The sequence below is a fragment of the Rhamphochromis longiceps genome, linkage group LG9, assembly GCF_057381845.1.
Source record: "Rhamphochromis longiceps isolate RC_006_pf linkage group LG9, R_longiceps_female_GT1.1, whole genome shotgun sequence".
Lineage (NCBI taxonomy): Eukaryota > Metazoa > Chordata > Actinopteri > Cichliformes > Cichlidae > Rhamphochromis > Rhamphochromis longiceps.
Window position 1 is genome coordinate 36,844,361 of NC_140565.1, and position 21,145 is coordinate 36,865,505.

Genomic DNA, 21,145 nt, shown 5'->3' on the forward strand with positions numbered 1-21,145 from the left:
TGGTCTCACTGGTGGTGTGGGTCTAACTGATGGTCTCACTGGTGGTGTGGGTCTCACTTGCGTTGTGGGTCTTAATGGTGGTCTTACTGGTGGTGTGGGTCTAACTGATGGTGTGGGTCTTAATGGTGGTCTTACTGGTGATGTGGGTCTAATTGATGGTGTGGGTCTTACTGGTAGTGTGGGTCTAATTGATGGTTTTGGTCTTACTGGTGGTGTGGGTCTTAATGGTGGTCTTACTGGTGATGTGGGTCTAACTGATGGTGTGGGTCTAATTGATGGTGTGGGTCTTAATGGTGGTCTCACTGGTGGTGTGGGTCTAACTGATGGTCTCACTGGTGGTGTGGGTCTAACTGATGGTGTGGGTCTAACTGATGGTGTGGGTCTTAATGGTGGTCTCACTGGTGGTGTGGGTCTAACTGATGGTCTCACTGGTGGTGTGGGTCTCACTTGTGTTGTGGGTCTTAATGGTGGTCTTACTGGTGGTGTGGGTCTAACTGATGGTGTGGGTCTTAATGGTGGTCTCACTGGTGGTGTGGGTCTAACTAATGGTCTCACTGGTGGTGTGGGTCTCACTTGCGTTGTGGGTCTTACTGATGGTCTCACTGGGGGTGTGGGTCTAATTGATGGTGTGAGTCTTACTGGTGCTGTGGATCTTTAGTGGAAGTGTTTGGAACTTTTCTTTGAAGCTACAAATTCTGACAAACCAACATGATGAATGTTTCCACTAGAATTGAAAAAGCACTTCACAGCTCAGTGAAACCATGATGGAAGCAGACATTGAGACACACTGCCACCGAATGAAGGTGGAGGCTGACGGAGAGTCGTGGTGTTTCTCCGTTTCTTTGTGCTGAAAAAACAAGCTCAGCCCTAGCTCAGATTCACTAGCTCAGGTCCTGATCTTTCTGATGGTGTTGGCCTTATTGATGGTGTGGGTGTAACTGAAGGTGTGGGGTCTAGGTGTGGGTCCTGATGGAGGCGTGCAGGACTGTGGGCTTCACTTTGTAAACAAACACTTTTTTTTATGTCGACTTTTGTCAGTATTCACACCTGCCTCTGTCTGACCCCTCCCCCACAGCTGTGGATTGGATAAAAGTGTTTTTACTGTCAAACTGAAGAGGAAACTCAGAGTGTTGTCCTCACCTCATATTCCTCCTTGAAACCATAGCCCTCAGCACATTTCATCTGGGTGATGTGCTGCAGCAGGTCGGCCACTCGGATGGCCGGGTGCAGCTGTCCTGTCTGATACGGCAGCGCCTCCCTTTCAGAGTCCCGCTGCTTGTAGTGGGACTGGACCAGGCTACTGGTTTCACTGGTCATAGTGTGGCTGTCATCTGGAGGGAGGATAGAAGGAGAGGTGGGAGAGGGTGGACAGATCAGATTTAGGCTGCACAGACACATTTAAAAACATGAAGCTGGGATGGACCAGACCGACCCAGGCAGAACCAGGACATTAGCTCCAGTTCTAATGTTTCTTATTATGGAACTTGATAAATTTCACTTTCAGTTCTGTATCGGTTACATTTGAATTGTTCTGATTAAAGCTTAGCTTAATTTTGGACAGACTTTGTATGTTCACTTAAATACCTTTAAAAAATCTTCTAAATTCCTTCAAAGGTCAGCGATCACATTTACAGATCTGCTATTGAATCTGCTCATTAAATCCATCAATGCTACAGAGTGGCATATAAAGTTTAAATGAACCAGAAGGATTAAAGTTCCTGCTCACAAGCTGACATCGAGCTGAACAGGAGAAGATATGAGGCGAAGATAAGAGTGACTCTTCTGTACCACAGGGAAATGGACATCACAGTATCTGCAGCAAAAATGTGAACTGTTGATCTGACAGTTGAGAGAAGCAGCCTGGCTTCCACTGATCCAAGTTCAGAACTTTCTTAGCATATGAGGTAGGTAATCCTAAAATGCTGATAGATTTTTAAAACTTGTAGTGAAGCAGAAACTGCAGACTTCCTTTCACAGTCACGCTGTCTCTGTGTTTTTCATCAGTAACTTTATCGTCAGCAGGCAAACCAATGGGATTCTGTGTTTACAGCCAATCAATCGCAGCGTCCTGACCTCATGAAGCACAGACCGCTTTAATTTGTTTGGTCAAACCTTCTAACCTTCAGCTGCTGCTCTAACAAGTCTCAGTGAAAACTCGGACTTACAGAACACATCCAGCCACTGAAACCTGGACTCTGTGTATTATCAGTGGAAAGACTGGTTCTGTTAGATCATGTATTGGTATGAGTTAGTTACTTACTGGTTTTAGTTTTTCTTTACTGGATTAAATAGAAGCAACATTGAACAGAAGGACTGTTTTCACTTTTCGTGTTGGTCCATTTTTTCCCTGAATGTTAGAAACGGTGAAGATGTTTTCCTTGTTGTTCTTTCAGCCTCATGTACTAAACACAGCAGAAACATCTTAACCAGCCACCAGGACTGTTAGAAGACTACAGGGTGAAGCCATGATGTAACACAAACAACCTCAGATTACAAAACTGCTCAGGTGTTGGTTAATAATAATAATAATAATAATAACGTATACTTTATTGATCCCTGTGTGGAAAGTCCTCTCTGCATTTAACCCATTCACTCATTGAAGCAGTGGGCAGCCACCAATCTAATGCCCGGGTTAAACAGTAAAAGAGTGAACTTGGTGCTTCAATTTCATCGAGCCTGAATTTGACGGACGGCCTGAAAGAGTGAAGTCATACAAAGTCTGTCCAGAGTCTGTACTTTCCTTCAGTATGCCACTGATCTGTCCAAGGAGCCAACAGCAACACTAATGAATGACACACACAGATCACATGACATCAGATCACATGACTAGAGAGAGGATGGTGATTGTTGCTGGTTTCTTTTCACACTGCTGCCATGTCAAGTTCTTCAATAGTTCATTGCAGTTAATTGTAATATCAAGTACTGTTCTGGATCCAGTACATCATGGTCTGAGTACTGGTTCAGATCCAGTACAGCATGGTCTGAGTACTGGTCTAGAGGTGGTCCAGGTTCTTGGAGCTGCGGTGTGAAAAGAGGAAAGTTCAGAGTCCTGGAAATGAACAAACCTTTTTGGTAAACTGGTTTCTAATCAGAAACGTCCAGGACTCTGATGTGAACATTTCAGCAAAGACTTGGCTGACATACCTTCCACTATACTCTCTAACTCTGTTTTTATTGGCTAGTCTGGGGGCTGACTGACCAATCAGGAACTCTCTGTCATTTAAAGCCCAATCAGGTATGGTGAGGCCGAGAAGATGGGTGATGTAATGGAGGTGGCGAGTTGTGACTGAATGGACAAAACAACCACTATGACAAAAAAGGGAACCAATCAGATAAAGAGATGCAGAGCTAGAAGCTGATTGATTCAAGGTTACATGGTGGGAGGAGCTGGGGGTTGTAGCGTCACAATCTCACAGACGGTAAAAAAATGCATCATTGCCACGCTAACTGATGATGTCACAGCGGTGGTGGGTGTGGCTCCATGCTCAGTGGTGACAGACACCCCTCCCCAACATGAGCCCACCCTTTAGCCCCAAATTTAACCACTTACCATTAATGGGCACTTTACAAAGAGAAAGATGGAAAAGAAGAAGAAGACAGAGGAGACAGAGTTTAGGCAACAAATTTAGCTTTAGCCTGTTCTTAAGCTAACCTTCTGCTAACAAACAGCCAGCATGAATCAAACAAACAGCTAGAAGTAGTTCTATTTGCATTGGTAGCAGCTAGCATTTAGGGTAACCTAGCTACCCTTGCTAACTGTACCCTGAGTGCAGGACTGGTAGCCTTGGCTAACGTCAGCATCCCTTGCCTGAAGACCGATTAGCTAGCCTGAGGAGAGAGGAGAAAAGGGGAATTTATGAAACAGTGCTTACTAATAGCCTTCTATTCTGTGGACGCTTAGCTGAATCAAGTGCAGAAGTTTCACTGAAACTTGGAGCCGGGTCCACTGTTCCCCATGTAGATGTTCCTGTCCCTAACACTGCGTTTGGGTAGAACGTCACCTGTTTCTAGTCAAAATCCTTTAGAGATACTATCGATTTAATTTGACCACAGCCCTAATCACTGCTCAAGGACAGAAAGACTCTCTGACAGGTTCCCACAACATGTCCCAAACAGAGCTGGAGAATATGTATTCCATGTGTTCTTTAACTACCAGATACACCTGGGAAAGTGTTTACAGTAAAACAGCCACCGTTTGTTTCCCAAGAGCCAAGCAAATCTCAGGTTAAATCTGAGGAAGAATAAAGTATACAAGGTCTGTGAGCCGAGCTCGGCTGCTTTCATTTCTGTGATCTGAAATAATGACGTGCCTACAACATGCGTATCAATATTTTCAGACTAAAAACACCGAAGAGCTGAAGAAGCGAAAGTCCTCAAAGATATGGATCGTCCACAGAAAACGTGTGCTCATGAGGTGTGGTAATTGCATTTGTGTTTAGTTATTCTTGATAGCATGAGTGATTATCAATGATATAACTGAGACTGAATAAATCTGTCACTTGCCACGCCTCTAATATTTTAAATAACTGATAAAAATGAAGCCAAGGATTAGGATTCTTCTCAGCTGCAGCCAGACTCTGGGTAAATGTTCACATCACATATAATAATATATTAATAAGTAATCAGTTTATTAATATAAACTTTTGGTTTTCCTCCCCCCAGTCCACGTGGCGTGTTGTGCCCATGCAGAGGTTGGAAGTCACAGACAGACGTGACGTCAACACAACACGCAGGAATGTTGTGGATGCGGGGATGGAGTGAAGCCCACCATCAAGTTTCAAAAACAACAAAACCAAAACAGATAAATGCACAAATTTAATCCATTATGAAAGGAAAATAATAATAAAATAAATGTTAATTTAATATAAAGGCAAATAAAAATTCTATTTTAATCAATTAAACTAAAAAACATACAAATTGACAGAAAGAAGAGTATAAATGAGAACGTTATGATCTGAAACAAAATTGTACTTGTAAAAGATGAAGGAACAAGATAACAAAAACAAGATTCCAAAAGGAGGAAAGAACCAAAAGCAGCCGAACGAGAAGCAAGCAGGGATGGATGGAAGTCAGAATATCTGTCCTTCTGTCTCTCGTCTCCTCTCACCTGTCTCTCTATTCTAGGCCTCAGCTCTGTCCACTTCCTACCATCTGACTGCCCCTTTCCTGTCTGTCTACCTGTGCACATCTGGCCTATCGAAGAAACAGAGGAAAGGTGTCTCACCCAGAATGGCTGTCGGTACGAAGGGATCTGCCATCAGGACACAGCAGCATACAGACAGATGGACAGACAGGACAAAAGAAGAAGAGAAAAGAAGAAGAAGACCAGTCAGCTCGCTACATGTCTGCAGGCAAAACATCGGCTCAATTTTGGCTAACTGATGTGCGAACACCAGCTGTCAGGTGAATATTAGGCTCGTGGTAGATGAATGTTGGTTGAGAGTATAGTTAATGTTGACTAAATGGTTGAAATGCATCAGCTGGATGTTGGCTGACTGCTGGATGAATGTTAACTATTTAAATGGTAGCTAAATGTCTGGTGAGTACTGGGCTTCAGGTGAATGAGCCACAAGGTTCGAAGCCTAAGTTTGAAGCCTAATCTTAAAAGTAGAGATAGTGTCTGTCTCCTGAATCCAAACTGGAAGCTGGTTCCACAGAAGAGGGGCCTGAAAACTGAAGGCTCTGCCTCCCATTCTACTTTTAAATACTCTAGGAACAACAAGTAGGCCTGCAGAGTGAGAGCGAAGTGCTCTAATAGGGTGATATGGTACTACAAGGTCATTAAGATAAGATGGGGCCTGATTATTTAAGACCTTGTATGTGAGGAGCAGGATTTTGAATTCTGGATTTAACAGGAAGCCAAAACAGGAGAAATCTGCTCTCTCTTTCTAGTCCCTGTCAGGACTCTTGCTGCAGCATTTTGGATTAACTGAAGGTTTTTCAGGGAGCTTTTAGGACTTCCTGATAATAATGAATTACAGTCGTCCAGCCTGGAAGTAATAAATGCGTGAACTAGTTTTTCAGCATCACTCTGAGACAGGATATTTCTAATTTTAGAGATGTTGTTTGGTATGCACATTGAAGGACATATCCTGAATGGAATTAATAAAGATAGATTGATCTAATTTAAAGTGGAAATGCTAGATTGAAGCTAGATTGAAGAAATATGTAAATTTCTACCTTATCATGGTGGAGGGGGTTTGTGTGTCCCAGGGATCCTGTGGGCTATGTTGCTGGGGGGCTTTTGCCCACTGGTAGAGTCTACCATGGCACAGACAAAGAGCCATTCAGAAGACTCTTGTGTGTTACCAGGGCCCCGCCTGGAGGCAGACCTGGAGAGTCTGCCCAAGACACAGTGCCTGGTGGCCAGCCCTTAGCTCATGGGCCCTCGCTGGGCGCAGCCCCGAGGGGGGACATGGGCCCATCCCCCTTTAGGCCCACCACGCATAGGAGGGGTTGTAGGGGTTGGGTGCAGTATGTACTTGGTGCTGGCCAAGCGGCCTAGCCAGACCAATCAATGCTCCTGAGGATGGCAACTGGGACGTGGAACATCACCTCTCTGGTGGGAAAGGACCTGAGCTAGTGAATGAGATTGAGATGCACCAGCTAGATATAGTCCAGCTCACCTCAACGCAGGCTGATGATCGATTATGTAATCATATCATCAGATCTACAACCACATGTCCTGGACACTCGAGCGAAGAGAGAGGCTGAGATGTAGGGCTTTGCGATATGACGAAATATATCAGATGATGAAATTAAAATCGTTTTATATTATAATCGTATATAATCGTTTGTTTCGTGGTGTCGCAAAATCCACTTTGGTGGATGCAGGCAGAGAAAATCCCAGCATGGTCAGTGAAGACGAGGCAGAACCAGTTTGCTCAAACAGAAGGAGCAGTCCAAACAAATGGAGGACCTTAAAGGAGTGGTCACCTCTGTTGCATGGACATTGTTTGGTTATGAACAGTCTGACTGACATGGACCAGAAAACTGTACTATGCAAATGATGGCACTAACGAGGCCCCACTACAGACTCGAACACGGCAAACCTCTCTTTCAAGAATGACATGACAGAGTGTGGAGAGAGTTCACGGTGCTCCAAATAAACCTTAGACTCAAACGTCAGAACAGGCTTTTCCCCGCAGCACGTGTAACATATGTGTTAAATACTTGTGAATTTCACCCAAAACACATTTTTTTTTGGATTAAATATGTCATTTTTGCATCTCAATCTCCTACCTGTGTGATCTGAGTCTGTGTGCGTTCGTGTGTGCACGGTGCGTGGTGACGTAGGCGCGTGCATGTGTGTCCCGGTCACAGCTCCTTTCAGCATGGCCGGAGGTAAGTCACTGCCACGTTGCTCTCAGCTAATTAAAGTTTGTTCAGATCCCAAGCTGCAATGTGAATACAGCCGAACCGCCGCGTTTTTGTTTGTCATTAAGAGACTCATTCGGGATAAGTTTTGTGGAGGGCGGAGTTCACTAATATACACTTATAATGAGTTTTAGCCGAGAACGCAGCTAAAATGCTAGCATGCTAAGTTAGCCTGATCGCTAGCGGCTTGAGAGGGTATTCGTGGAAGTCTTTTTTTTAACAGCATGCACTCTTTTTTTCCTTCGTCAGGGTAGGTGTACTGGCAGGCGCGTGACACACACAGAACAGACACTTACAGTGGGGCAAAAAAGTATTTAGTCAGCCACCGATTGTGCAAGTTCCCCCACTTAAAAGTATTTGGTCAATAACAAAAATACAACTCAATACTTTGTAACATAACCTTTGTTGGCAATAACAGAGGTCAAACGTTTACTATAGGTCTTTACCAGGTTTGCACACACAGTAGCTGCTATTTTGGCCCATTCCTCCATGCAGATCTTCTCGAGAGCAGTGATGTTTTGGGGCTGTCGCCGAGCAACACGGACTTTCAACTCCCGCCACAGATTTTCTATGGGGTTGAGGTCTGGAGACTGGCTAGGCCACTCCAGGACTTTCAAATGCTTCTTACGGAGCCACTCCTTTGTTGCCCGGGCGGTGTGTTTTGGATCATTGTCATGTTGGAAGAACCCAGCCTCGTTTCATCTTCAAAGTTCTCACTGATGGAAGGAGGTTTTGGCTCAAAATCTCACGATACATGGCCCCATTCATTCTGTCCTTAACACGGATCAGTCGTCCTGTCCCCTTGGCAGAAAAACAGCCCCATAGCATGATGTTTCCACCCCCATGCTTCACAGTAGGTATGGTGTTCTTGGGATGCAACTCAGTATTCTTCGTCCTCCAAACACGAAGAGTTGAGTTTATACCAAAAAGTTCTACTTTGGTTTCATCTGACCACATGACATTCTCCCAATCCTCTGCTGTATCATCCATGTGCTCTCTGGCAAACTTCAGACGGGCCTGGACATGCACTGGCTTCAGCAGCGGAACACGTCCGGCACTGCGGGATTTGATTCCCTGCCGTTGTAGTGTGTTACTGATGGTGACCTTTGTTACTTTGGTCCCAGCTCTCTGCAGGTCATTCACCAGGTCCCCCCGTGTGGTTCTGGGATCTTTGCTCACCGTTCTCATGATCATTTTGACCCCACGGGATGAGATCTTGCATGGAGCCCCAGATCGAGGGAGATTATCAGTGGTCTTGTATGTCTTCCATTTTCTGATGATTGCTCCCACAGTTGATTTTTTCACACCAAGCTGCTTGCCTATTGTAGATTCACTCTTCCCAGTCTGGTGCAGGTCTACAATACTTTTCCTGGTGTCCTTCGAAAGCTCTTTGGTCTTGGCCATGGCGGAGTTTGGAGTCTGACTGTTTGAGGCTGTGGACAGGTGTCTTTTATACAGATGATGAGTTCAAACAGGTGCCATTCATACAGGTAACGAGTGGGGGACAGAAAATCTTCTTACAGAAGACGTTACAGGTCTGTGAGAGCCAGAGATTTTCCTTGTTTGAGGTGACCAAATACTTATTTTCCACCCTAATTTACGAATAAATTCTTTACAAATCCTACCATGTGGATTCATGGATTTTTTTTTCACATTCTGTCTCTCACAGTTGAAGTGTACCTCTGGTGCAAATTACTGACCTCTGTCATCATTTTAAGTGGGGGAACATGCACAATCGGTGGCTGACTAAATATTTTTTTGCCCCACTGTATTTCTGTGTTGCAGGTACGGAGATGTTCTTATGTTTTGGAGAAGCAGTCTTTCATTCATTGTTTTTATAAGTACAGTGTTGTATTGCTTGTTAGATGGCGGTTATTAATATAATTGTACTGAAGTATAATGTTTGAACTATAAGCACTAGAATATCGGGTCTTGGTGATTGAATTGTATTTATCTGACTGTTTATTTGTTTTTGAATTATTTTGTTTATTGTTCTTATAAATTGTTTTTGATGATTTTTCAGTGACATATTATTTATTTTGTGCTTTTTGTTTTTGAGAGCTTAAGTTAATGTTTTAAAACAATTTGTTGTATTTGATTTATTATATTATTGTAGTGTTAATGAAGCTGCAGACATAGCTGCTTTCAGCATGGCCGGAGGAGAGGTGTACTGGCAGTCGCGTGACACACACAGATCAGACACATATTTCTGTGTTGCAGATGTGCAGTAAAGAGCCAAAGACCCAGTACTGTCTCCTGCCTCTTACTTTCACGCCAGAACACAACGCAATGACGGGCGTAACACATGAATGGGTTACACACGCCCTGTAATAAATACTCACAAGGAAAATGGCAGCAACTTACAACTTGGTGGTAAGTTGGATAAGGTGGGAAGGGACGACGGTGGATAGACCTGTAAATACCTCAGAGTACACACTAACTGGACTGGGTTAAAAACACCAGTGCACGCTAAAGGAAGGGCCAGACTCTGTTTTCAGAGGCAGTTGAGGTCTGCAACATCTACCGGACAATGCTCAGGATTTTCTGTGAGGGTGCTGTGGTCAGTGTTGTCCTCTACAGTGTTGCATGCTGGGGCAGCAGGTTGAGGGTCACATGTTCAGTGAGAGACTGAGATTACCCATAATGCACCACTGAACGACACAGGAAATGATTCCTTCCTGTGGATATCTTTGTACAACTCCTAACTACTTTGTACAACTCCTAACTACTGTAGTGTGTACTGTGCAATAGTTACACACCCTTAATATCTGCAGGGGGGGATGACACTCTTCAGCCTCCCGGGGAAAGAATAAATATGTGGTTTACTCTTTAGCCTATCAAGGGTATTTAAGGGTGTGTGCCCACAGTCTACATGCATTTTGTGGACTTGGAGAAGTCCTCTGAGTATGCTTTGTGAGGCACTTCGGAGTATGGGGTGTCTGGCCCACTGCAATGAGCTATTTGGTCCTTATACAAGAAAGAGCTTGGTCCACATTGTCAGCTCGGTCATCGATTTTTTTTGACAAAATATCCGGGTGTAGCCAAACTACTTCTACTCGGGTGGAGTCAGAATCTCGTCACTGCTTTTTGCAGATGATGGGGGCTCTGTTGTCTTCATCAGGTGGTGGCCTCCAGCTCACACTGAAAATCAGCACCTCCAAGTCTGAGGCCATGGTCCTCAGCTGGAAAAGGGTGGAGTGCCTGCTCCGGGTCAGGGAGGAGGAGTTTAAGTATCTCAGGTTCTTGTTCACGAGTGAGGGGAGCGGGAGGACTGAGCTGTACCAGTCCATCATGGTAAAGAGAGAGCTAAGCTTAAAAGCCGAGTGTTTCTGGTGGATCTACGTTCCAACCCTTACCAATGGTAACAAGCTTTGGGTAGTGACTGAAAGAATGAGGTCGCTAATGCAAGTGGAAATGATCTTTCTCCAGAGGTTGGCTGGCCTTTCCCTTAGAGATAGAGATGGGCTCAGCCATCCAGGAGGAGCTCAGAGTAGAGCCACTACTCTAGATTTAAAGGAGCCAGTTAAGGTGGTTCGGGCATCTGACTAGGATGCCTCCTCGGCGCCTCCTGGTGTTCTGGATTTTTGCTACCGAGAAAAGGCCCCGGGGCAGACCCAGGCTACTCTGGAGAGATTGCGTCTCTTGGCTGGCTTCTGTGTTCCCCAGATAAGGAGGTGGCTGGGGAGAGCGAGGTCTGGCCTTATCTTCTTTGGCTGCTGGCCCTGAGACCCAGCCTCGGATAAACTTTTCAGAACATGTTTAGCTTACGAGTTATGTGCTTATCAGATAAAATTGAATTGAATTATCTGAGGTATACTAGGGAGTGAAGTTTTCTTTTTCATAGGAGCTACAGTATCCAGAGTTGTACCCAATGAGGCCATAACACTATTAACAAGATGAGTCACATCTGTAGGAGTAGCGTTAGGTAGCTGTTCTGCAGTGTGTTGGCACAAGGCTTTGAAGAAGGTAAGAGTGGAGGAACTGCATCATTTAATTTAGTTACATTGAGCTGAGAAAGACATCTACTGTAATGAATCCCCACTATTGTAATGAATTATTGTCAATCTAAATGTTAGTGTTGTTGGCTGGATGTCTGGGGAATGCTAATATTAGCACACAGGGACTGATCGTCGTCCAAATGCCTCTGAGAATCTGTGTGGCATTTTTGTGTACAGGTGTAAGGAGAGGAACCAGCAGGTTGAGGTAGGGCTGCTCGATTATGGCAAAAATGATAATCACAATTATTTTCACTGAAATTGAGATCTCGATTATTTGACGATATTTATTTAACCCTTTAAGACCTACCATAGAACCAAGTCCGCCAGAGCTTATATTATTTTTTTTACATGTTGTAGTGCCATTTGTGGGAGCATTTCAAGTTGCTATACATCAATACAACTGTTATAGCCCATATTTTAATAATATGTATGCATTAAGTCCATAGTAACTACATTCATTGCAAAAAAGTGCAATAAACTACAAAAAAATTGAAAATCATTTTTGGTTTTTTTTTTTTACATATATTTCTACTTGGGGAAATTTAAGAGGCTTATCCCTCAAAACTTCAAATACAAAAAAGTTGCAAAAAATAGTTTACAACAACAGGGAATTTATTTTGAGTGTCTTCATAGTTTTCTTTTGGAGATACAGCAATTTTTATATACACTGCAGGAAAAACGAAAAAACAATCCTATGATGCAAATTTGCAAAGAAAACAGCATGTGCATCAAAATAAACTATTTCCAGCAGTGCATTTCGAGTTCTAAGCATCCCAGAAACTATTCAGAAAAGTATAGAGTCAAACATGACTTATAAAAACACCAGTATAGGCTTTTAAGGCCTACAAGTAAAAAACTACATTTTCCACGAAAATGACGTCACTTCCGGTTTCGGACAGGAACTGGCGGACATGCTATAGTTCGAGTTGACTCTTTTTCAATGTGGGAAGTGTTACGAACAGCTGATCGGATCGGCAAAGCGTGTTTCTGGAATGTTACGTTTTTGTTCCTGCAAGCGCTTTTTATGCAATTTTTGCAAAGCTATATGTGGAAGGAAACCGTGACCGAGGACAAGCTGATGACATAAGATGTAAGTACAACTCCTCTGGTTTCATATGCAAAACAAATTATTGCGCTAGCTTACATGGTTCCGGTTCTACAGGGATTTAAAGCGTTAACAATAACAATGTATTGAATAATGACTTTAAAAAATTATATAAAATAGTGTGCAAATACTGAACAGTGCAAATGTTTGCAATATAAAATATAAATGAAAAATGTAAACATCTATGTTTAGTGAACTTTGCAGTGTTGCTCTGTGGTGCAGCTATGACACCGTAGCAAAGTTTACACACTATGTCTACTTGATCCACGTCTGACTCCGCGAATCCATGTTTCCACACCACTGAAGTTTTTTTTTTACCTCTCTTTTCAACCAACGGCAGTCACTCTCCTCTCCAAATAACTTCTGCTTAGCTTTCCGAGCTTCCCTTGGGTCCTCTTAATTGTTGTGATGTGTGTTCAAAATGCAAAGAGGTGTGCTTGATTTGCCACACGGAGCAGCACGAGAGTAAAGCACGAGGGAGGGGCTAATAATCGGCTCAGTCATTTTTAATGATCGTTGAAAGCCCAGATCGTAATCGTGATTAAAATTCAATTAATTGAGCAGCCCTAGGTGGAGGCTCATGCAGATGAAGCAGTGTAAAAACAGCCGACAGTGGAAGACGTGTCTCTGAGACTCATCAAAGAACTGTTGCTGGTGTGCAGTAAGTGCCTGCAGTGACTGTTTGCTTGTTCAGCATCGATCTTCATGCATCTGGTGGACACTGGTCCCTGCTGCACATCTGAGACAGTCTGAGACAGTCTGCCTCCTTTTACAAATGAAAACATTGACAGCAGTTTTTATGTCAACAGGAGGCATCTCAGTGTTTTTACCTGGGTAGTAGGAGTTTGCTACGGAGGTGCTGATGGTGTTTGTCTTCAGGGTGAAGGAGGACGGAGATGAAACAGCTGCATAGAGGAAACAGAAACGCAGCCTTAAAGTTTCCTGCTTCTTCCATTTTACAGTCACTGATTCACCCATCGCCCTGCCTGCAACTTCATAAGGAAAGTCTCAGCGATGGTTAATTATTGCTTCATTTATGTTAGCAGCACACCAGCAGCATGTTAGCAGTACGTTAGCATGGCATTAGCAGCATGCCCTGGCATTAGCAGCATGCTAGCATGGCATTAGCAGCACATTAGCAGGGCATTAGCAGGGCATTAGCAGCACGTTAGCAGTATGTTAGCATGGCATTAGCAGCATGCTAGCATGGCATTAGCAGGGCATTAGCAGCACGTTAGCAGTATGTTAGCATGGCATTAGCAGCATGTTAGCAGCTGGTTAGCAGTATGTTAGCATCGCATTAGCAGCAGTTTAGCAACAGCTTAGCATTGCATTAGCAGCAGTTTAACAACAGCTTAGCACGGCATTAGCATGTTAGCAGTATGTTAGAAGGGCATTAGGACTGTTTGCAGAGACCAAGCTGTAATCCTCAGTACTCCTTTATGAATTACTTGTACCTGGAGTTTGACCCATGATTTGAAATTGTTGCTCAGCTGTTTAATGAACACTGGGTTTCTATTTTAATAAAAGTCAGAGTTACTAGAGATTTGCAGCACTTCTTTTATAATTTTTTATTGTCACTTGAATCTTTTCTGATTGTATTAGATGATTTCAGTTTCAGACAGTCCAGTTTCAAACCTTCACTGGATCTTTGGTCTGGAAGATTTGAGCAGATCAATAAAGAGCATAACTTTTTATTTCAGTTACACTGATTTGTAGTTTTAGCTTTACTTAATAACCAGAATGATGCTGGAGGAGAGGTCTGTTAGCCTGGTTTGTTGTGAGCAGCTCTTCCCTTGTTGTCGTCTACTGACTGATCCAAAGATGACGTTTGACTGATCTTCTTGTTTTCGGCCGCAGCTACACGCCTGAGACTCTCATGGTTAAATTAAATCAGAGGCTCCTGTAAGCTGACATGGTTTCAGGGCCTGTGGTGTTTGATGTCTGTGCTTAATTTAAATCGTCTCCTACAGGGAGGCGCTCGCAGCTGCACGCCGTGCTCCAGAATAAAGAGGAAGACGGCGAGCAGAGGAGCCTGGGGGGAAGGGTGCCGCCTTGCCCTCTGACGGCCGCTACGCTGCGATAAAACATCGCCTCCTTCAGCTCACGGCAGGAAGGACGAGGACGCCACCTGCTTGGGTTTGAGCTTGTCTTCTTTCAGGTTGGTCGGCGTCCTAAGCCATGCAGCAAAAACATAGGATTTCACTGTTGCCGTGGAAACCGAGTCAGAACACGAAGTCATGGAATGACCGACCACACCACAGCCTGAGCTCCTCCCTCGACTCACTGCTATCGTTTAGATACGGGATTATCACGTCATGAAATATCAGCGAAATGATCTTTCTTTGAAAGAAAACGTCTCGACTCGGGGAGCGTTTGCAGATCAGTCTGCGTCGTCTGTGCAACCTGTGGGTGAGCGACTCTGTCACCGAGTCTTTGTCTCACCCGCTTGTCAGAGATAGGATTAGGGATAGCATTTGTGTGCGTCGCGTGCATGTACTCACTGCGTCCGTTCAGCGTGTGCACATGCGTGTCCACCATGGTGGTGTGCTGGGAGTTGTTCACCATCAGGGTCATTTCCTGTCTGGAGCTCAGAGTTTCCTTCCTCTTCTTCGCCAACTTCCTGCCGACACACAAAAAAGCTGAAGTTTCAATAAAGTTTTCTTCCCTCAAACTCTGATTTTTCTTTTTTTATTATCTATTAAGGTGGTATGAACAAGGTTGTTTTTTGGCACTTAAGGTGATATGAGAGAGATTTTATAGCTGTATTATCTCCATTAAGGTGAGACAGATGGTGTTTGGGTTTAAGGCGGTATGGAGTAACTTACATTCCTGCTGTGTGAACACATTTTTTTTCTTTTAAGGTGGTAAGAGTTTTCTCTGTGAAGCCATGTGTTAAGGCAGCATGAGCAGATGCTTCTCAGTTAAAGTGGAATAAGTGAGAGTTTCCAATGTGCCATTTGTCTTTTAAGGTGGAATGAAGGCTTTGCATTTGTTAGATCAGCAGGCTCTTAAGGTGGTCTGAATGGAGCTCCTTTAATGAGCCGTACCTAAAGTGGAAGCTGTGCTGTAAACCTGTGAGTGATGCTTTTTAAATTTACGAGTCATTAAACGTCGCTTGCTGCTCCATCGTTACTCCTCTCACACTCAGAGCATCACTACTAACCTCTGAGACATTTTTTTGAATATTTGGTCAAATTTAAAAGCTTGTGAGTGACATTTCAGCTCAAAGACCATTCAACTCTTTGATTCTTCTGCAGTTCTTCTGAAAGTGAGACGAGTTTTGTTAGAGGAGCTTAAATGAGAAGCGATGCTGGGGCTTCACTTTGTTCTGTTTGTGTGTGTGTTGTGTAACCACTGCAGAGGAAAAGCATCTTTAAACGACTAAAGCATCCTCGCATCCGTCCATCGTCTGTATTTTCTCTCTTTCTATTCTGAGTCTGAATAAAGAAAATGCATTTGTCCGATTGCACACAGGCACACACACACACACAAGCACACACACACTGAAAAGTCTAACCCTAACCTGAAAAACGCTGCCATGTAAAAATAAAAGTAAAAGCAAGCTTTTAAACTGGAAGGAAGACATCAGTGAATGCTGCTGTGTACGCATCGAGGTTAAGATGGAGGACAGCAAAAGCGCCCCGAGGCAAGGTGCTGCCCTCCTCCCCCTCATGTCTCATTTCTCTTCTTCTTCTGTGGTTCAGGCAGACAGTAAAAACCTGCAGCGTTTCTTCTTCTCTGATTCAGACCTGAACAAACAAACGTCTGCAGCACAAAATCCTGATTTACTGCAGAAAGACGATGAAAAAGCAGCACGTCTGAGAGGGTCTGTGACACGGTCCAATCGCATCAGCCGGCTGCTTTAAACAGGCTGCATGAACGAGGCGAAGGGCATAGCCACAGAGGCCGCGCCCCTAATAATGCAAACTTTAAGCTTTAGTGCAATTTAAGTGAGTTATAAAATACTGATGTTATGAAATGATCTCCATAGAGACCAATCAGTTCATTCAAAAAATAATTTCCCCCAGGGATCAATAAAGTATTCTGATTCTGATTCTGATTCTGATTTATCAGGCTGCAAACATGATTTGAACATGAAGTCTATGGGGACTGACTCACTGATGCCTCTGCTGGGCGTCAGAGGAACTGCAGGCTCTGGAGTTTCAGCGTTAAGAGATCGGCAGCGTTAGGTGCAACTGTAACTGTAATCACATAACATTTTTCAGTAACTGTACTACATTCAGTAAAGACATTAATTACAATCATGTTGTTATGTTCATCACGAGGTGCTGCTGCTATCTGCACTTAAATAAGAAAATAAAACGTCAAACATCAGTTTGTGTGTGGTAAAGCTGAGAGCTGCTGACCCCAGCCCAGCAGCCAGAGCCTGAATGTTAACAGGTACTGTAAAATCACCATGGCAACCACTCTGAAGTGGCATTAAGCTGTTTTTTATCTTTGCTTTCTGTCACCGACTTTGCCCATCCATCCGTATACTGCCTCAAACCGTCTGTCAATCTCAGGCTCCACCCTCCCCTCACTATTGAACAGGGCTGGACTGGGACAAAAAATCAGCCCGGGCATTTGACTAGAGACCGGCCCACCAGGTATTATAGGAAAAACCATAAAGCCTTTGAATGAAAACAAACGTCATTGTGACAGTGATGTACACTGTCTTGTTGGTACATATGTATCAGTCTAATAAACTTAAACCTACACCATCCTCCCTGTTCTGGTATTCTAAACAGTACTTGGCCGAAACCCAAAGACTGCTTGGTCGAGTTAACCTCCTGAACTATCTACAACACATGGTGGAAACCTGAAATTAAGACAGAGAAGACTAGAGGTGAGACATGACCATTACTGAATATTAAAAATAACAGATTTTGTGATATTTTCTAGGGGTGCAACGATACACAAAATTCACGGTTCGGTTCGGTTCGATACTTTGGTGTCACAGTTCGATATTTTTTCGATACAAAAAAAATGTTCATGCCTTTTTAAATTTGTCATTTATTAAAATTATAAATATATATTTTAACTCAAAAGTACAGTTTTTAAATTTAACCCTAACCCTTGTGCGTGTTTTTTATTTTGACAGCGAATGCGCACCTGCGGACCACTTATGTGCAGCCCTGGTTATTTAGCTCGTCATATTGCAGCCACAGAAATTCTTTTGTCCATGAAACCATAAAGCTGCACTTTCTTATAGTCTGATTTGTCATAACTTCTCCGTTTTGTGGTAAGCTTTTCTTTGGCTGTCACTTCTTCACCCTGACCTGTCTTATTTGGCTCAGCAGAACTGAAATGCTTTTACACACGCACTCACATAAGCTCAGCGATTCTCTGCGCGATCAACCTCTCACATGTTTAAGCTGCGGGAGATTTCACTTGTCATGTTTGCATAGTAAGCTAATGATTAATAAGACGATATCAGAGGAATTGGTGCGCAAATTATCATCACTCACAGATCAGTGCTGTCGCTCTCTATACACAGTTTGCGCGATTGCAAAGTGAAAGCAAAAAACAAGCGCAAATTCAAACGCGATTTCAATATGTCACATATTGACAGTGGCTCACCGATGCCAATGACATAATTACCCAGCTACATTTCTGAAAGAATGCAAAAGCATTGACATATATTTTTGCTTCCTACAATAGCCCGACGGGCAGGGAAGAGATAGATTTTGGTAGCCCGACTAAAAAAATCGCTAGCTCCGGGACGTCGGGCTAGCGATTTTGCGAGCCCTGTATCTGATTGAGGAATCACTCATCTTTGGAAAAGAGAGTTTATTACAGAGAAATGTCTCTTTCCAAAATAAAAGCTATACTATACGCTTCTTCTGGGCTATATTCTCAGCAGCATATTGTAGCGGGTCAGGGCTGTTCGGGGTTCTGTTTGTACAGTTATGTTTTGTTTATGTTGCCATAGTGACGGGTGACGCCCTCTCGCTGCGACGGTGTGTCCTTCCGGGGTCAGAGGGCGCCCTGTGAGTTGTTGTTGTTTCTGTGCGGTTGCCGCGCTGAGCAGTTAGCTAGCGGCAGTGTTCTTCTGCAGATGTCAATAAACGGCTGTGCTCCCTGGCTAGCTCACGGGAAGCAAGACCAAATGACACCTCCGTCTCCTCCTTGTCTGAGCTCGCCACAATATTAAACATATCAGGTCCCCATAAGGAGAATCATGTGCTAACAGCTGTCTAAATGACTCGGGTAAAGTTAGTAGCATGCATGCTTGTTGTTTTTGTCTGCTTCCACTTGTCTTTGCACTAGGATGATGTCGGCGTAAATGTGCAGTCATATTCGTTGTGTTCCCACTAGTGCTTTCAGGTTAATCTCGTTGAAATGACATTAACGCCACAACACGGCAAATCTCCGTTAACGAGCTACCGCCGATCGCCCCGTGCATGGGGCTAGACGGCCAACACGTTAACGAGCTAACTGCGCTAACACACTAGTTCCCAACCATGTAATTGAGCATTGCGTGGCACATCCAACATACTGTTTTACTTTAGTCCATGACTCGCTTACCTTCAGGGTCATACGTCACATGAAAACCAAAATAGTTCCAAACGTCAGATCTGAATGAGGGTGGGGGAGGTCTATGTTGTAAGGAGAGCTTAACTTCTGTCTCGCTAGCTTGCCCTGCGCTCTTCCTTCTGACTATGCTGTCTGTGTTGAGCGCTCAGTGAATCTGCGTTCGACTACTCCGCCTAGGCTGCACTGTCGACCCTAGGCGGAGCAGTCGAACGCAGATTCACTGAGCGCTCAACACAGACAGCATCGTCAGAAGGAAAGTTGATAAAATAAATTACAAATGTTGTATTGTTCGATACATATGCGTACCGAACCGAAAGCACTGTATCGAACGGTTCAATATCGATACGAATATCGTTGCACCCCTAATATTTTCATAAACTATTTATTTACCACATTAATAAACAGCACGGGAGGGCAAAATATTTTTTCTAACATGGCAACCTTTTAAAAGTGAAAGGAGACAGAAAGAAAGGTGAGAAAGAATAAAACTTAACTGACTTTTTGATGGCATTTTACACAAAGTACTGGTGCAGTATCTAGAAAATGTGGGAAAATACTGGCATCATGTACAGCACATAGCTACTTCTGAAGAAATTATGTTGGGACCCTGAAAAAAACTTAGTACGTACAATAATGGATTTCTATAAATTTGACATCAGATAAAAACTTTGGTTGTAAGATTCGGATAATTATTTGTTAAAAGCTAGAAATTTTAAATGAGAATAAGAAAGAAAAGTATTTCTTTGTGCCCCCTTTCGCCTGTTAATCCCCTACCTGCCCCCATGACCCGCCCCTGCACAGTTACCAGCTGTCAGCTACTTAGAAAAGGATCCTGGTGTTATTTGTCTCTCAGAAACAGTTCATAACTTCCCTTCAACTCATTCATGTCACCTAAAAGGTAAACCTGTTTCTCCATCACCTGTTCAGCTCTGATGATTCAGTAAGGACATCTCCTGGTTTCATCTTCATGTTTTCCTCTCACCAGATAACCAAACCGACATCATGACCAGCAGCTTTACAGCTGTGGCTCCAGCAAACATCAGCTGATACTAGAAAGTAATATTAAATACATTCTAACAACAGCTGATCAAGTTTAAAGCGCTTCTGCTGCTTAACGCGACCTCCGCTAGTTTCCTCTTTCTGGCGCAAAGCAGGAGATAAACATGCAAGAGAGAAAAGCCGATCAGCTGATCATTGATCAGTTTCGTGATTGAAGTAGCAGCAGGAGAGGGAGGGGGAGAATGAGAGAAGAAGAGGCAGCTGACAGCGTAAAGACAGACTAACTCCAGCTTTGTGTCTTTTTTTTTATTGTAGCTGAAGTACGGGACAAATCGCGTTTTCAGCTCAATACGAAACGCGTAATATTAACTCTGAATACCAGAGGATTCCGTTTTTTACGGGGCGGTTGGCAACTCTACTAACTAACCACATGAATAAAGTAAAGTTCACCAGTAACATCATAGCACCCACCCAACTGTATAGAAACTCCGTCATGCTAGCTAGTACACAGTACGAGTTATTGTAACTGACTGTAAAAAGTCAGCACAACGAAAATAAACTCCACCTAAACTTGGTTCATATCTGACCCAGATAGACTGCAGGTCATAACTCATTTTACCTGACAGTCGAACCGGCGGCCGCCTTGGGTCACTCCTCCTCCGCCTCCCCTTTCCCCCATCCACCTGCTGGCCTCCACCACTTGCTAATTTTACCGAATCTGTGAAAGCTCCACCATAGCCACCACCAAACAATTGAGTTATTTTTACAGATGCCAGCATCTGTCCAATCTGCCACCTTTCACTGTTTACACGGTTACGAAAAAAAGACAACAACAACAAAACATTGGCCCATTTAAAACAAAAAATTACCATCAGCAGCATAGCTGGACTAGCAGTCCAGCTATGCTAGTGAACAAGACCCTCCTCCAACTGGGGAGCAACTCATCTCCAACGCGGAGCGGGCACTCCACCCTTTTCCGGTTGAGAGCCATGGTCTTGGACATGGAGGTGCTGATTCTCATTTCTTGAAACTCGGCTGCAAACAGCTCCAGCGCGAGCTGCAGGCCAACAGTAGATGAAGCCAATAGAATCACATTGAAATCCTGAAGCCACCAATGTGGAGGCCT

At 43.7% G+C, this 21,145-nt stretch overlaps 1 protein-coding gene across 9 annotated transcripts in view; it reads right to left on the bottom strand.

Moving 5' to 3' along the window:
- The window catches only part of LOC146662832 (receptor-type tyrosine-protein phosphatase mu-like), a 224,043-nt gene that overhangs the window by 49,283 nt on the left and 153,615 nt on the right, over window positions 1-21,145 (bottom strand). For 4 of the 9 annotated variants that reach the window (XM_085417614.1, XM_085417612.1, XM_085417609.1 and 1 more), the window contains 4 exons: window positions 14,985-15,103; window positions 13,311-13,385; window positions 5,225-5,251; window positions 1,141-1,331 (listed from right to left, as the gene is read on the bottom strand). In XM_085417614.1, the coding sequence (XP_085273740.1) occupies window positions 1,141-1,331; window positions 5,225-5,251; window positions 13,311-13,385; window positions 14,985-15,103 (412 nt within the window). The remainder of the gene's footprint in view (window positions 1-1,140; window positions 1,332-5,224; window positions 5,252-13,310; window positions 13,386-14,984; window positions 15,104-21,145) is intronic. The other 5 variants (XM_085417616.1, XM_085417608.1, XM_085417615.1 and 2 more) reach the window with 3 other exon arrangements.